The sequence below is a fragment of the Sturnira hondurensis genome, unplaced genomic scaffold, assembly GCF_014824575.4.
Source record: "Sturnira hondurensis isolate 20B ecotype Veracruz unplaced genomic scaffold, ASM1482457v3 Scaffold0010803, whole genome shotgun sequence".
NCBI classification, from domain to species: Eukaryota; Metazoa; Chordata; class Mammalia; order Chiroptera; family Phyllostomidae; genus Sturnira; species Sturnira hondurensis.
This window is the reverse complement of record NW_028083434.1, coordinates 1,114,556-1,131,064: the sequence shown is the minus strand read 5'-3', so window position 1 is coordinate 1,131,064 and position 16,509 is coordinate 1,114,556. Positions and strand designations below refer to the sequence as shown.

The following is a 16,509-nucleotide window of genomic DNA, read 5'->3' as shown; positions in this document are numbered from 1 at the left end:
ATGGTTTTTGAAAACCACTGCCCTACATCTTTGCCACTCTGAACTATTCCCCATTCTCCCGCCTGGAATTGTCATTTCCTGCATCATCCACATGGTAACTAACATCTGCTTTTTAGCACAAATGTCACCTCCACTATGAAGCCTTTGCCCAATCCCCTAGGTAACTGGCTATTCCTTCCTCTGTGCTCCTTCAGAAATTTATCTTTCACATAGTACTTAGTGCCTACTATAATTATTGACTTAAATTGTTTCTCCTACTATGATGTGAGTTTGGAAACAGAGGTTGTCTTAACTTTTTTATATTCCCAGCATCTAGTACATAACACACACATAATGTTTTCTTGAACAAATAATGAATGGATAGACATGAAGAAACTAAACTACTCATTCCACAAATATTTGAGTGCCTACAATGTGCCGGGCACTCTTCTAGTACAAGAAAGTAGGCAGAACTTCTGCACATAAGATAATTAGAAGCCTAGACACAGGGTTGTAGTTTAAGCCTTTTTAAAGCACTCTATCTGAAGAAACTTCCAAATGAGTCAACTTGTTTTTTTTATTATTTATACTTAGGAATGGACCATTTGCCTGATGTTTACACGTGAGTGGCATTATGACAGTGGAAAAAATATATACGTAGTCACACTTAGTCTGTTCCCATAAATGTCCTTAGGTGTTCAGACTCAATTTCATAGTCACCTTCTCTTTACCACTTTCAGGAAAATGCAACTTATAAAGAGGAAAATGTAACTTAGCAAATGAGAAAATACTAAATGAAGACAAAGCCAAAGTGATTCTTGCAATAAATACTTTAATGAGAACCAAGGTCAGTAATATACATAGCCGTAACTGCCCTAGCCTATGCCTTCTGCTCTAGTCTGGGCTAACCAACTACATTTAACCCACATTTGAAAAGAAGGCCATTATCAGTGTCACCCATCAGTATCCATCTTCACAGAAGATACCAATCAGGGTCCAGAATCTCAATGTTAATACCTCCTCTCGGGGAAGTTAACATGGTAACACAAACAAATGAACAATTTTGAATCATTCTATTGTTCTTCCATCAGGAGGCTCTTGGGAGACCAACGGTTCAGTAAACACTTACAAGTTTGTCAAAATACATTTGAACAAGGAAACAGAGAAAAGAGTAAAAAGGTTGGCAGGGCTTGGTTCACATATAATTCAGTCCTTAGATCTGAAGCCTCTTAAGCTGCTCGTACGTGATAAAAAACTGAAGATGAAGTCATGGAAGATCACTGACATAACACTGAAAGCCAAATCTAAAATTGTGCATTGCATTCTTAAATTAAGGTACTTAGACTGTGCTATTCTAAGTTGCACTTGCTTAAGTTTTTTTAAAGAACAATTCCTGACAAATCAAGCATGCACTGAGTGCCCACCATGTGCCTGTTTTCATCATTGGTATTTAGCAATATAAACAGATTAAAACTCTAACGTACTCATAGTCTTCAGGGACACACAACACACACACACACACAACCAAGAACATCAAGGACAACAAACATATAGTTCAGCGCTAGAATGACTGTTACAAACATTAGGTGATCAGAGCAATCCCAAGGAGGGAGAAAGATACTATTTCCATTGACCTATAGACTCCATGATGGCAAGAAATTACTGTTCGATCCTGCAGTGCTCACCACTACACACACGACACCACACACAGGGTCCAATTCATGGCTCTGCATGTAGAAGGCACTCAAATGTAGCTAAAGGAAGGAGATTCACCCCTGAGGAAATATCCCTATTTGACCCTGGATTCTTTCCCCCTACCAATGTTTTCTGTCTTACAATTTCCTTAGCTGCTTGGCTCCTATAGTTAGGGGATAGGAAATATGGACCTCCTCAGCATGGGGTTTTCTGTGGCATCTCCCAGCAGAGTTTCCAAAAACTTCACAGCACCTTCCAGATTTTGTTGTTACAGTTAGTGCTTTGTTGTTGTTTTTTTAAGTGGAAACTTTGCCATCTCTTTTCTAGTCCTTTCAGTTTGCTTTAGACTCTAACTGAAAGTCATTTCTCAATTCCATCATCAATGGTCACTATTAGAATGCTTGAGTTTCTCACCTGCCTAAAGGCTTCCAGAATCAAATTTTCCTTCCTATAGCCTAGAATTACCTGGGAGCTTGAAACATTTGCTTTCATTCTCATGTTCGAAAAGGATACAATGATGTTCCAGGGTCCAAGCCGAAGCCAGTTTGGCCAAAATCCTTTATAGAGTGCAAAAAAACCCTCGTGTTTCCACATCTGAGAGAAAGATAGTAAAAAATAGTGAATTCCCTTTACTGTTTACATCTGATAATTACTTATATTTTAGTGCTCATCTTCTAAGCCCCTCCCCAACAACTTGTGGCTCCATGAATGGTCTCTTTTGTTTCTAAAGACACACATTTGAATTCATTTATAGTCTAAATCCACCCACCCATTCATTCAACAAATATTTATGAAGCACCTAATATATGCAAAGTATTCTTGATGCTAAGATAATAGTAATACTAGTAAACAAGAAACAAAAAGTATTTGTGGTAGAGAGCTTCCAAGATGGTCCCCAAAGAAAGCCACCTCCAGTTATTCACACACTTGTGTAGGCCCTTCCACACATATCGGGATTGGTCTGTATCACCAATAGAATAAGGCAGTAGTGAACACATGTCACTTCCAATGCTGATATATATATATGGCTTCTGCCTCTTGGATCATTCACTCTGGAGGAAGCCAGCTTCTGCGTCATGAAGAGAGGCCCACATGGTAAGAAACTAAGGCCTCTTGCCAACAGCCAGAGAGGAAGAGAGATGTCCTACTAACAGCCACATGAATCATCTTTGAAGCAGATAACCCAGCCCCAATTAAGCCATCAGATGACTGAGGCCCTAGTTTGGACAACACCCTCATGAGAATCTAAGTTAAAATCTGCCCTGGCTGGCATAGCTCAGTGGATTGAGCACAGGCCTGTGAAGCACGGGGTCACCGGTTCAATTCCCGGTCAGGACACGTGCCTGGGTTGCAGGCCAGGTCCCTGGTGGGGGACGCATGAGACGCAGCCGCACAATGATGTTTCTCTCCCACTCTTCCTCCTTCCATTCTTTCTCTAAAAGTAAGTAAGTATTTTTAAAAAATCCCTAAACTGCTTCTGAATCGCTGACCCACAGAAAAATGTGAGATAATAAATGTTGGTTTTTTAAAGATTTTATTTATTTATCTTTAGAGGGGAAGGTAAGGAGAGAGGGAAATATCAATGTATGGTTGCCTCTCGTGCGCCCCCTGCCGGGAACTACATCCCCTGCTGGGAACTGGCCTGCAACCCAGGCATGTGCCCTGACTGAGAATCGAACCGTGATCCTCTGGTTCACAGGCCCGCACTCAATCCACTGAGCTACACCAGCCAGGACTAAATGTTTGTTGTTTTAAGGCACTGAGTTTTGGAGTAATTTGTGGCACAGCAAAAGATAACTTATATAGTCCCTGCCCTCATGAAGTGCATACTCCAGTGGAGGTGACAAATACATAAACTTATGTACATTCAGAAATACGCACTAATAAGAAAAGTAAAGCAAGGTAGGTGAATAGGGAGTTGGGCAAGTCGCTATCCTCTGAGTGTAGTTCATCATTGTAAGTTCCGCGTAATGCCATGGCCTACCTCATATCAATGCTTTGAGGATCTGAGTTTGCATTTCCTGTTTTATACAAAGGGCTCTACACACACCAAGTGAATGGTTATTATGAATTAAATGACAAATCATGTATATCAAAGGTCACAAACTGGTGGTGAATTTTGAATTCAACTTATAGAAACAGTTCCTATTTCATTGACAAATATCTATTAAGTGATTCCTGTGATTTAGACATTGTATTAGACATAGAAAAAATGTGATTTTGCCTTTCCACTGATGAAGTGAAACCATTATTCTAGAAATGGATATCTCTGGATTAGACAATATTATCAGAATCCAGGTTTATAAATATCCCTTATCACATCCTATAGATTAAGAACACTCAACTTCTTTGGACAAATATCCAAAAGTGGAATTGTTACATTGTATAGTGGTGATCATATTGTAAGGTATAAAAACGTTGAATCACTATATTATACACCTGAAACTAATATAATATTATGTACCAACTATACTTACATTTTACATAACAAATAGTCAAGATAATTATCCTTACCATTTTTTAGAGGACATAGCAATTCAATAAGGGCATTATTTCTGAAAACATGATGGTTAATATAGTTTCCCCAATGGATCACCAGCAAATGCCCTGGGTCTCAGATGAAAACAGATGTTGAAAAATTGTGAAAATCAGCAAAAATAAAGCCCAGATGCAGATAACCTACAATCACAGATTGCTAAAATTACAAGGCATCTTAGAAATACAATCCAACCACATCACCTCTCACCTGAACCACCACAATAAGCCTCCTAACTAGTCTACAATCTCCACCTAAAGAATCTTTTAACAATCTTTTGAAATTTCAAATCAGACAGTATCACTTTCCTGCTTGATGCTCTCCAATGATTTCCCAGTGGAATTCATTCTAATTACAAGTTTTCTGTGATGACCTATAGGATCCTACATGATTTAGTCCCTGCCTCTCTCTCTGGTTTCATTTCCTGCTATTGAGTTAGCCAAAAAGTTCATTTAGTTTTTCTCCACAAAAGACACACTTCTTCATTTTCACCAATAACTTTATTGTTTTGGATATTTTGAGTATGTCAGCTATTTCCCACATGGTATAAGGTCAATTGTTCTCACTTACTGTCTTAATTTGATCACTATCAACTTCAACTGGTCCACCTGACCATGGAGCATCATTCAGTGAGAAACTTCCAGCACAAAATTTCGCAAACCACTTTTGATGCATTTGATCAGTCACAGTACTTTCTCCATACACTGCAAATTTTTTTTTTGCATTTCAGTTGTGTTTTTCCTTTCTTGCAATAATAAAGCATAGTGTGCCAAAAATACTGCTTATTTTCTTCCATCTTCAATATTAAAATGGCTACATAAAAATTCACAAATTTTGATGAGTTTTTTTTTTTTTAATGAATAGTGATATGAGCCCTGGCTGGTGTGGCTCAGTGGATTGAGTGCTGGCCTGCAAACCAAAGGGTTGCCAGTTTGATTCCCAGTCAGGGCACATGCCTGGGTTGCAGGCCAGGTCCCCAGGAGGGGGCACGAGAGGCAACCACACATTGATATTTCTCTCCCTCTCTCTCTCCCACCCTTCCCCTCTTTCTAAAAATAAATAAAATCTTTCAAAAAACAAAAAACAAATAAATGCACACTGATATGACAGCTGTCACAACACAATCTAACACAATTGTTTCAAATGAAGTTAAAGACAACTAACTATTTTTTTCCATAAGATGGCTCTAATAACTAACCATTACTAGAGCCATCTTATGGGGGAAAAAAACCCAAATGAACTTTTTGACTAACCCAATACTTTCTCCTTCATTTACCACACTCAGCCACATCAGCCTTCTTTTTAATGCTTGAACATGTCCAGCTCATTCCCAACTCAGGGCCTTTGTACCTGTTCCTTCTTTATGAAATACCTTTCTCTCAGATCTTCATGTGGCCACCTTCTTCTTTTCACCATTCAGACTTCTGCTCTAATATCACCTCCTCCCAGCCTTTTCCTGTCCACTCTAGCTAAAGTAGTTTTCCACCATCATCATGGAGTCACTATCTCATTATGTTGTTTGTTTCTTCATAGCATTTACTGCTATCTGAAATTATACTGTTCATTATTTGTCTGTTTATCATCTGTCTGCCTCAACTACAACATAATCTCCAGGAAAGTAAGGACTACATTGTCTCATTCAACATTATATCCCTACCACCTAACATTATCTGGCATATAAAGTTTCCAATAAATATCTAAATACATATGTATTGAGTACATGAACACACAAACACAGTGAGAGTCTCTAACACTCCCATGAGCCATCTGAATCCTTATAAAGCTCCAAAACATTGACTAATTTCTTTAGAACATTAGAACTAGGAAGCACATTTTTTGGCTTAGGCAGTTATGTGGAAACAAGAATTTCTGTAAATAAACAGAGACAACAGGGTACTTCATAAAATTCATTCATTCATTCATTCAACCAATAATTTGCTGTGAATAAACATTATATCCCTATAATGTTGATAAACGAGATGCACACTGCCTTGCCTTCAAGAAACTTACAATCCACTGGGTCAAGCAGATAGACATAAAAAGTAATTACAGAGAGGAGGGTTGTTAGGGAACAAGGTGAAAAAAATGAATGGATTAAGATTATATATATTTATTTATAATATACAATAGTATATTATATAATACATTTATTTTATCATATGCAATACATAATATAGTATAACTATATTACATATTATATGACATATTATATACACTATATATCATATAATACAATATACTAATATATTATATGTTACAAAATATTATGTATTATGTGTTGTTTTATTATATATCTATAAAATACATAGACATAGACAACAGCATTGTGTTAACCAGAGGGAAAGGGGGTGGGGGGAGGTAGAAGACAACAAAGAGGGGATAAATGGAGAAGGAAAGAAACTTTGCTTTGGGTGATGGGGAGACAATGCAGTGTACAGATGGTGTTTTGTTGAGTTGTACACTTGAAACCTGTATGGTTTTGTTAACCAAATATCAGCCTAATAAATTCAATAAAAAGAATAAAATTAAATTAAAAATAAAAGTAATTACAATAAAATGAAAAAAAATGTGAATGTCATTTAGTCACACGATGGTGTATTATCCAGTTATAAAAAGGAACAAAGCAGTGATACATGTTACAACATGAATAAACCTTGAAACATTACAGTAAATGAAAGGAGCCAGTCAAGCCCTGACAAGGTTAGGCATAGTCCCGATATGCCAAGGTTGCACGTTTAACACAGTCAGGGTACATACAAGAAATCAGCTGGTGAATGCATAGCTAACTAACAACATACTGATGTTTCTCTGTCTCCCTCCCTCCCTCTGTCTCTCTAAAATCAAATAATTTTTTTAAAAAAGAAAGGTAGAGGATTCCAGCCAGGGTGAAGGCACAGGCAGGAATGCTTCACTTCCTAGCACACCAAAAGAGGGATAACAATCACTTTAAAAACAAACAACAACCAGAACTGCCAGAAAAAAAAATTGCGTGGAAGTCCAACAACCAAGGAGTTAAAGAAATATTCATGAGGATTAGTAGGAGAGGCACACAAGCAGCCAGGGCAGAGACGGGCAGCCAGCATGGACAGAACATGGGGAAAGGCAGCAGCTGGCAGACTGGGTGGGTGATTTCACATTCACATGCAGATAAGCCAGGAGGAACAATGGGGGAATGAGACAGACCCCCAAACCCAGGATTTCAGTGCAGGGAAACTAAAGACTCAAAAACCCTTGCTATAAAAAATCTGTGGGAGTCACGGAAAAGGGGAAACTCCCAGTCTCACATGAGAGTCTATTGGAGAGGTCCACGGGGTCCTAAAACGTACACAAACACACCCACCTGCGAATCAGTACCTAAAAGGGCACAATCCACTTGTGGGAAGTGAGGGAAGTGATAGAACGTGGGGACGGGAACTGAGCAAGTGGCATTGCTCCCTCTTGGATCCCTCCCTTACAGACAGTGCCCCAACACAGCAAAAGGGTTGCCTCACCCTGGCAAATACCTAAGGCTCCACCCCTTACTATATAACAGGTACACTGAGAAAAAGAAATATGATTAAATGAAAGAACAGATTAAAACTCCAGAAAAAGAACTAAGTGATGAGGAGATAGACAACCTATCTGATGCAGAGTTCAAGACACTGGTAATCAGGATGCTCACAGAAATGACTGACCTCATTCACAAAATGAAGGAAGAAGTGAAGGCTATACAAACTGAAATAAAGGAAAAGATACAGGGAACCAACAGTGAAGGAAAGGAAACTGGGACTCAAATCAATGATTTGGAACAAAAGGAAGAAATAAGCATTCAACCAGAATAGAATGAAGAAACAAGAATTCAAAAAAATGAAGAGAGGCTTAAGCACCTCTGGGACAACTTCAAACACTCCAACATCTTAATCATAGGGGTGCCAGAAGAAGAGGAAAAGCAAGAAATTAAAAATTTATCTGAACAAATAATGAAGGAAAACTTCCCCAATCCTGAAAAGGAAATAGACATGCAAGTCCAGGAAGCTCAAAGAGCCCCAAAGAAGTTGGATCCAAGGAGGAACACACCAAGACAAGTCATAATTACGTTACTCAAGATTAAAGATAAGAAGAGAATCTTAAAAGCAGCAAGAGAAAAGGAGACAATCACCTACAAAGGAGTGCCCATAAGACTGTCAGCTGATTTCTGAAAAGAAACCTTGCAGGCAAGAAGGGGCTGGAAAAGTATTTGAAGTCATGAAAGGCAAAGACCTACAACCAAGATTACTCTATCCAGCAAAGCTTTCATTTAGAATGGAAGGGCAGATAAAGTGCTTCTCAGATAAGGTCAAGTTAAAGGAATTCATCATCACCAAGCCCTTATTATATGAAATGTTAAAGGGACTTGTCTAAGAAAAAGAAGATAAAAAAATATGAACAGTAAAATGATAACAAACTGACAACTATCAACAACTGAACCAAAAAGAAAAACAAACTAAGCAAACAACTAGAACAGGAACAGAATCACAGAAATGGAGGTCACATGGAGGGTTATTATTGAGGAGGGATGGGGGAGAATGGAGGTAAAGGTACAGGGAATAAGAAGCATAAATGGTACACACAAAATAGACAGGGGAAGGTTAAGAATAGTATAGGAAATGGAGCAGCCAAAGAACTTCTATGTATGACCCATGGACATGAACTAAGGGGGTGAAAATGCTGCAGGGTGGAGGAGGATAAAGAGGAGAAGAAAATTGGGACAACTGTAATAGCACAATCAATAAAATATACTTAATAAAGAGAAAAGTAATGGAAATGTTATAAAATTGTAGTGATGAAAGTTGCACGTATCTGTGAATACACCAAAAGCTACTTTGACTAGATTAATTTTATGATATGCGAATTGGTCCTCAAGAAAGATTTCTTTTAAAAGCAGTGAAACCTCGGCTCTCTGCATTTCAGTCCCCCATCTCAAACAATTCCATTCTTAACCAAGTTGTTCATGGAAGAAATTTCTCAGTTGTCAAACAAAACTTCAGTTCTTGGGTTCTCAGCCCAACAATCCTTACATACTGATACCGGTATGATCAAGCACGTTTCTCTCAGGTGACAAGCAAAAAAGATTCAGTTCTTGAACAAATTGCTTCTCAAATAACCTTGCAAAATGAATTATGTTCGAGAGCTGAGGTTCCACTATATAATAAATGATACAATAGAGCAAGTGCACAAAACTTATGTACCCATAATCACGTTTAATACTCTGAGAAGGCCTTTAAAAAAGTAATGAGATCTAAATAATGAACAGAAGCTAGCCAAGTGAAAGAGAGTTAGGATGGAGTAGGGGGCATCTAACTAAGTACATGGCATGGGTGAAAAGTTGGGAATGAGAGAAAGTCTAGTACTAGAAATTGTTCAGTACATCTGAAATGCAGAATAAAGGTAGCAAAGATAAGGCTGTGGAAGAAAAAAGGGGTCAAGTCACATAGATCATTGGGTGTATGACAAGCCATTCATTGGTTTTAAGATGGAGGTAACAAAATGAGATTTGCAGTTGCTCATTTCTATGTCAAAGATGAATGCATAATTTCATTCACCAAAGTGTTTTGGGACTCTTAGAGATGAAATAATAAAGTATGATGCTATTATATATAATGACAATGTAGAGTGTAATTGTTTTAAAGAAGTTTAATAGCAGGTAAGTAAATAAGTGAGTAAATATAAGTACTTAAAAGTTACTGCCAACATGAAAATATGTTTCTGCCAATACAACACAGAACAGTGATTACAAGTGTAAACTTTGGAATCAGACAGACCCTGGTTTAAATCCCAGAACTGACATTCATTCGGTGTGTAATCTTGGATAAATACTTAGCTACTCTGAACCTAAAATCCATCATTTATAAAATGGGAAAGATAATGGCTACCCCACAGGGTTGTTGTGAGTTAAAGGACATATTATAGTGTGTTGCACATAATAAGTGTTCAATAAATGCTAGCTATAACTATATTATTTTCCCTTTAGCTCCTAGTAGCCAACCTTCCTGAAGTAATATTTTATACTTAGTTATTTATCCTCACTTCCTGGGTATTTATCTGTCTCTTCCTATTAGAAGCATAATGTCATGAAAGGCAGGACTTTTTTTGGTCACCAACCTAGAAAAGTGCCTGGCAATAAGACACTTAAACATTTTTGTATTGAATGAATGAATGATTAAATTGAACCACTTAATGCACAGCAGCTGGCTTTTGCAAACACCAATCCAGCAAATACAATATCCAAGAGATACCTTGCAGTCCTTATACTGGATCTCTCTATTCCATTTCACAAATAATTACTCGTCCCTTCTTGAAACTCTTTACACCCTTGGCTTCCATGACACTATTCTAAGTTTCCTCAGACCTTCTGCGCTATTATCTTTGGGTGTCCTTCCTAGGTTTCTCATCTGTCAAATCCTTAACAACCAGCATTTCCTCAGAGTTATTTCCCTGGCCCTACTGTTCTCTCTACACCTGTGATTGTCAAGTGGAAGGGTGAGCATGTGAAAGACAGTAAGGGGGACTTTTGCCAAACTCTACTCTCCAGAGTCCAAGAATCACTGCCTCTGTGAATCACTATTAATGGAACAAATCTTATAATACTCCAGTGATCTAGAAGGCAAAAAAGCTGTGACTTCCTCTACCTGTTCTCCTTGGTCTCCCGCTCCACAGTTATGTAACATCTGGACATTACTGATTCCCAAGGCTCTCAGCTATACCCCTGAACCCTCCTCTGAGTGAAGACTAATATATACAAATATATTCACTGTGTCTTCCTCATGAACCTCAAACTAAGTGTTCATAACTGTCATGTCTCCCACAAAACCTGTTCCTCTTCCTGAGATGCCTCTGTCGATGAAATGTCACCACATGGCCGCCACTAAAATATGTAAGTCTCATCAGGATAGTTCCTGATACATAGTAAAGCACTCAACATATATGAGTTATTATTATTCAAGATGCCACCATCTACAGGGAGCCTATCCTAAACTTCCAAATTGGACTAAGTTTTCCTCCCATAGATCCCTGAGGTTATCAGTTACCAACTGTGTTAATTATTTGTTTGTACACCTGTAGTACGCTATAATTTCTCTGTGCCTACTAAAATGTGCCTGATATATAATAAATAGCTGTAACACTAAAGTGAACCACAGAGAAACCATATGGCAATATCATATTTTACCCTCAAATTTGCTTTCTGTAGTACTATCACCAGTGATTATATGACACATAATTCATTTACAATATTCAGCTCTCCACAAGAATAACACCGCAGAAACTTTCAGAGCAAAAGTGTGAACAATAGCCTGATGCCGAACTCAAATTGAGTGCCAGATTTTCTATCAGAGGGACTCTGTCATTTTTGAAGTGGGCAAATGTGGGGATATGTTAAGTGCTTTATATCAATTCCACATGGTGCTATTAATAAAAGTATCCTGCAGTCACAAGCGTTCGAATCAGAATAACAAGATTAAGGACAACTGTGCATCAGCGGATTGCCAAGGGCACAGCTTTTCTACCTGAGAATTACTCTGAGAGCCTATAAAAATGTATATAATGATTCTTCCATCTTCAGAATTATATGTAGCAATTAAGAATAAGGCTTGAAAGTAGGTCTGAGACATCAAAGAAGATGAAAATTTTAATCTAAGCCCACAGTGTGCATACCTTTAAAATACCATCCAAAGTACCCTTGTAGAGGTCCACATGTCCCACGATTGCCCTCTGGTTCATCATACGAGTTCGAACCACATCAACTGGATTAGAAGCCAGAGCCCCAGCTAAGCCGCATGTAAAGCTGGAACTAAAAAGGAAAACTTTAAGAATATAGATTGCCCCACTTCCATCCCTGCCCACTAAACAGAAATTAGGCCAAACTTAAATGTGTAATGAGTCAGACTCATCAGATAAAACCTGGCTCTTGCCCTTTCATTATAATCTAAAGAGTAAAGAAAACATTTTCTAAAGACACATCATTTAAAAGTTGTCCCCTTCACTTTTCAATCTGAAACTTAGATAGCTTTTTTCTTTTTTTTTAAGATCTCATTCATTCATCCCCAGAGGGGAAGGGAAGGAGAGAGGGAGAGAAATATCAATGTATGGTTGCCTCTCGTGCATCCCCTGATGAGAACTGGCCTGCAACCCAGGCATGTGCCCTGACTGACAGCTTTTTTCTTAAAAGGGGGCAGTTTATAAATCTAGCAAGATCCCTAAGCAGGAAGTGTCACACATTATATATTAGTTATGTAAATTTTTCAAAACATAGGATTACATGCCAAATGCATTTCAGTAGTAAAATATCATATAAGTTGCAAGATAAAGAAAATGTAGGATGACACTAGCAACAGTCTTCAGCCCAAAACCATGGTTTTGTTTCAGGAGCCCTATTAAATTATACCTTTTTTCTCAATCTCACTGATAAAAGTTTGCTTGCCAAAATAAACCAAAGCAACTAATAGATATTTAGGCTGTGTATGAACAAATGCAAACCCTACAGACATCTGATAGGCTGCTGTATTAAACACTGCCTCTAAGGACCTAAGTGGTCATAGCATCTGGGATATAAAACAAAAGTATTAGCCCTGGCTAGTGTGGTTCAGTGGGTTGAGTTCAGGCCTATGAACCAAAGGGTCACTGGTTCAGTTCCTAGTCAGAGCACATGCCTGGGTTGTAAGCCAGGTCCCCAATAGGCGGTGTGTGAAATAGGCAACCACACACTGATGTTTCTCTCCCTCTCTTTCTCCTTCCCTTCCCCTCTCTCTAAAAATAAATAAATAAAATCTTTAAAAAATAAAATAAAGGTATCTATTCTATAAGAGGATCTCACTGAACAATGCTTTTTGTGCTCAAAGTACTGGAACTATGGCATGAACACAATCTATTATACTTACACAAAGTGAGTTAAAATTGTGTCTCCCATCACCCCTGACAATATTAAGTGCTTCTTTGTAATATCATAGACTGGTAGCTCTACTCCCACAACGATAGCCGCCCGCTGAGCAGTTGGAACAACACCCTACAAAATACAAGTGACATTAGACACCAAGAAAATACACAGGTAGTATGACATAAGTCTAAAAGTGAGCAAAATAAGTTGTGAATTTAAAAGTGACAAAAAAAATTCAAGTCTGAAGTACAGAGGTCACTCTTTCAAATCAATACTGGAACAAGTCTGTGAATTACTAAAAAAAATTATGTACGCTTTGAGGTGGTGAATGTAACGGTATATGAATTATCTCACTAGAGCTGTTATAAAAAGTAAAATGAAGCAAAGTCAGTGGGGAGAAAAGAGCTTCCAAGTTTAATTCACAGAATTTTACTATATACATAAAGAGCACACTAGGGTGACAGCAAAGGTATGATGCAGCTAGGGAAAAGGCCACGGCAAACAGGGCTGCTACCTCACAAGTCCACCTGGGGTAACACTACCAGCATTTCACTCACTAGCATAATACTCCTATTACAGCTCACATGAAAACTCAGGGCTTCTAGAGGATTAAAAGAAATGTTTTTGAAGAATACTGACACAAGAAAATACTTAAGATATAACCTTAAAGAAGGCAAGACATAAAGTTATATATAGTATTCTAACTTAGGGAAAAAAGGTATACATGCATGCCAAATCTTTGTAAAGGGCTAGAGAGAAGTACACTGAAATATTTTTCTGCATCTGGAATTAGTATAACAGACCAAATGATTTCCATTTTAATGTCTTTGTATATTTTTAAAAATCACAATGAATGTTTTCCTTTATAAATTTTGTTTAAATGTTTACAATTGAAAATAACATACTATGGAGACAACTGCTTTCTGGCAGACTGATAATATTAAAATATTCAATCATCTTCAATATCCCTAACTCAATGTATGCAGTGGAAGTAATGTAGCTGTGCTATCACCAGATGCTTTATGCTACTGATCGGGCTCACTAGCCCAACACTGCCTTCCTCTCTGACCCCTCCATCTGCTCTAGTCTGTTATAAGACAACATTTACAGAAGGCTACTTTGGTGAACAGTAAGGTCCCAAACTGGAGCCCACAGGCTGAATTCAGATCACAGACATGTTATTTATATATAAATACACACACACACACACAAACATACATATGTGTATAGGTATATATGTGTGAGTGATATATACTGTGTCCAGAAGGTATCCAGCCATATAACATGAAAACCAAAGACATTCACTGAAGAGGATAGAAGATACAAGAAACATTATACATACGACAATTAGGGCAATGACAACTCAGTCCCTTCAAAGGAGGTACCTTGGGACATCACACAGTTCTCCCAGTTGCCATCAGCTGCCCTATCATATGTTCCTAAATCTCATCTATTATACAAAATCTCTCCCCTTTCAAAGTTGATTTTAGTTTTGGGAAAGGCCAGAAGTTTCAGGGCACCAAATCTGGGCTGTAGGGGGAGAGAGTCACCTGGGGGATTTGAGACATGCATGAGACATGATGCATGAGTGGGTGCATTATCCTGACAAAGCTGCCAATCACCAGTTGCCCATAGCTGTGGCCTTCTGGATCATCTGACTAGTTTCTACAGAGCAATGTTCAAGCTTAACACAAAATTTGATGCAGATTCTTTGCTCTACTTGCTCAGTCATTGTGAATATGATGACCACACAGTACTCATGCTCACTCAATGGCATCTACTGCCCCCACTGATGAGTACAGTGAAGTCATCATTATTCATGAATGCACATTCCAGTCCACTCTTCTTGGCTGCCAGGTTACATCGATGTCTCACAAACCATTTTTGTTATATTAACAATGGCTGGACTTTTTCCTGACAGACCTCATATATACACACAACAGAATATTATTCAGCCTTAAAAAGGAAAGAAATTCTGACACATGTGACAGCATGAATGAACCTGGAGAGCATTATGCTAAGTGAAATAAGCCAGTCACAAAATGACAAAAGTATGATTCCACTTATATAAGGTACCCAGAACAGTCAAATTCATAGAAATAGAGAGCATAATGTTGGGGGGAGGGGGAAATGGAAAGTTATTTAAGGCATATAGAATCCCAGGTTTACGAGATGAAAAGAATTCTGGAGGCTGGTTGTAGAGCAGTGTAAATGTACTTAACAAAACTGAACTTGAAATGGTTAAGATGGTAAATATTATATTATGTGTATTTTACCACAAATGTCCATAATACCTAAAGCAACCTACAGATTCAATGCATCCCTATCGAAATACCAATGATATACTTTACATATGTAGAACAAATATTTCAAAAATTTGTATGGAACCACATATGACCCTGAATAGCTCAGCAATTCTGAGAAAGAAGAACAAAGCAAGAAGAATCACAATACCTGATACCAAATTATATTACAAGGCCACTGTAATCAAAACAGTCTGGTACTGGCATAAGAACAGACCCATACATCAATACAGCAGAATAGAGAGCCCAAAAATGAACCCATGTCAATATGGTCAGTTAATATTTGAAAAAAAGGGCAGGAACATAAAATGGAATAAAAAGAGCCTTTTCAATATCTGTGGTGTGGGAGAGCTGAACAAGTACATGAAAAAAAATGAAACTAGACATCATAGACCAAAATAAATTCAAGATGGATAAAAGACTTAAGTATAACTTGTGGCACCATAAAAGTCCTAGAGGAGAGCATAGGCAAAAAAATCTCAGATATCCCAGACAGCAATATTTTCACTGATATGTCCCCTAGAGAAAGGGACACAATGGAAAGAATAAACAAATGGGACTTCATCAAATTAAAAAGCTTCTGTACAACCAAAGAAAACATCAACAAAATGGAAAGGGAATCAACCATATCAGAGAACATATTTGCCAATGATACAATGGACAAGGGCTTGATCTCCAAAATATATTAAAAAACTCACATGACTCCACACCAGGAAGACAAGCAATTCAGTTAAAAAATGGGCAAATGACCTGAACAGACACTTCTCCAAGGAGGACACACAGAGGGCCCAAAGTCACATGAAAAAATACTCGGCATCACTATCCATCAAAAAGAGGCAAATTAAAACCACAATGAGATACCACTTCACAATGGTGAGACTGGCCATCATAAATAAATCAACAAACAGTAAGTGCTGATGACATTGGTGAGAAAATAGAACCCAAGTACACTGTAGGTTGGAATGCAGAAAGGTGCAGCCTCTGTGGAAAATAGTATGCAATTTCCTCAGAACACTAAAAATGGAACTGCCTTTTGATCCAGCAATCCCACTGCTGGGACTCTACACTAAGAATCCTGAAATACCAATTCAAAAGATCCTATATAC

The 16,509-nt window shown here is 38.0% G+C and overlaps 1 protein-coding gene across 3 annotated transcripts in view; it reads right to left on the bottom strand.

Annotated features, from left to right (window-relative positions):
- Positions 1–794: 794 nt before the first annotated feature.
- The window catches only part of SLC25A14 (solute carrier family 25 member 14), a 31,267-nt gene continuing 15,552 nt past the window's right edge, over positions 795–16,509 (bottom strand). For all 3 annotated transcript variants that reach the window (XM_037059330.1, XM_037059332.1, XM_037059333.1), the window contains 4 exons: positions 13,105–13,229; positions 11,882–12,017; positions 2,188–2,268; positions 795–1,234 (listed from right to left, as the gene is read on the bottom strand). In XM_037059330.1, the coding sequence (XP_036915225.1) occupies positions 1,193–1,234; positions 2,188–2,268; positions 11,882–12,017; positions 13,105–13,229 (384 nt within the window). In that variant the 3' untranslated portion in view covers positions 795–1,192. The remainder of the gene's footprint in view (positions 1,235–2,187; positions 2,269–11,881; positions 12,018–13,104; positions 13,230–16,509) is intronic.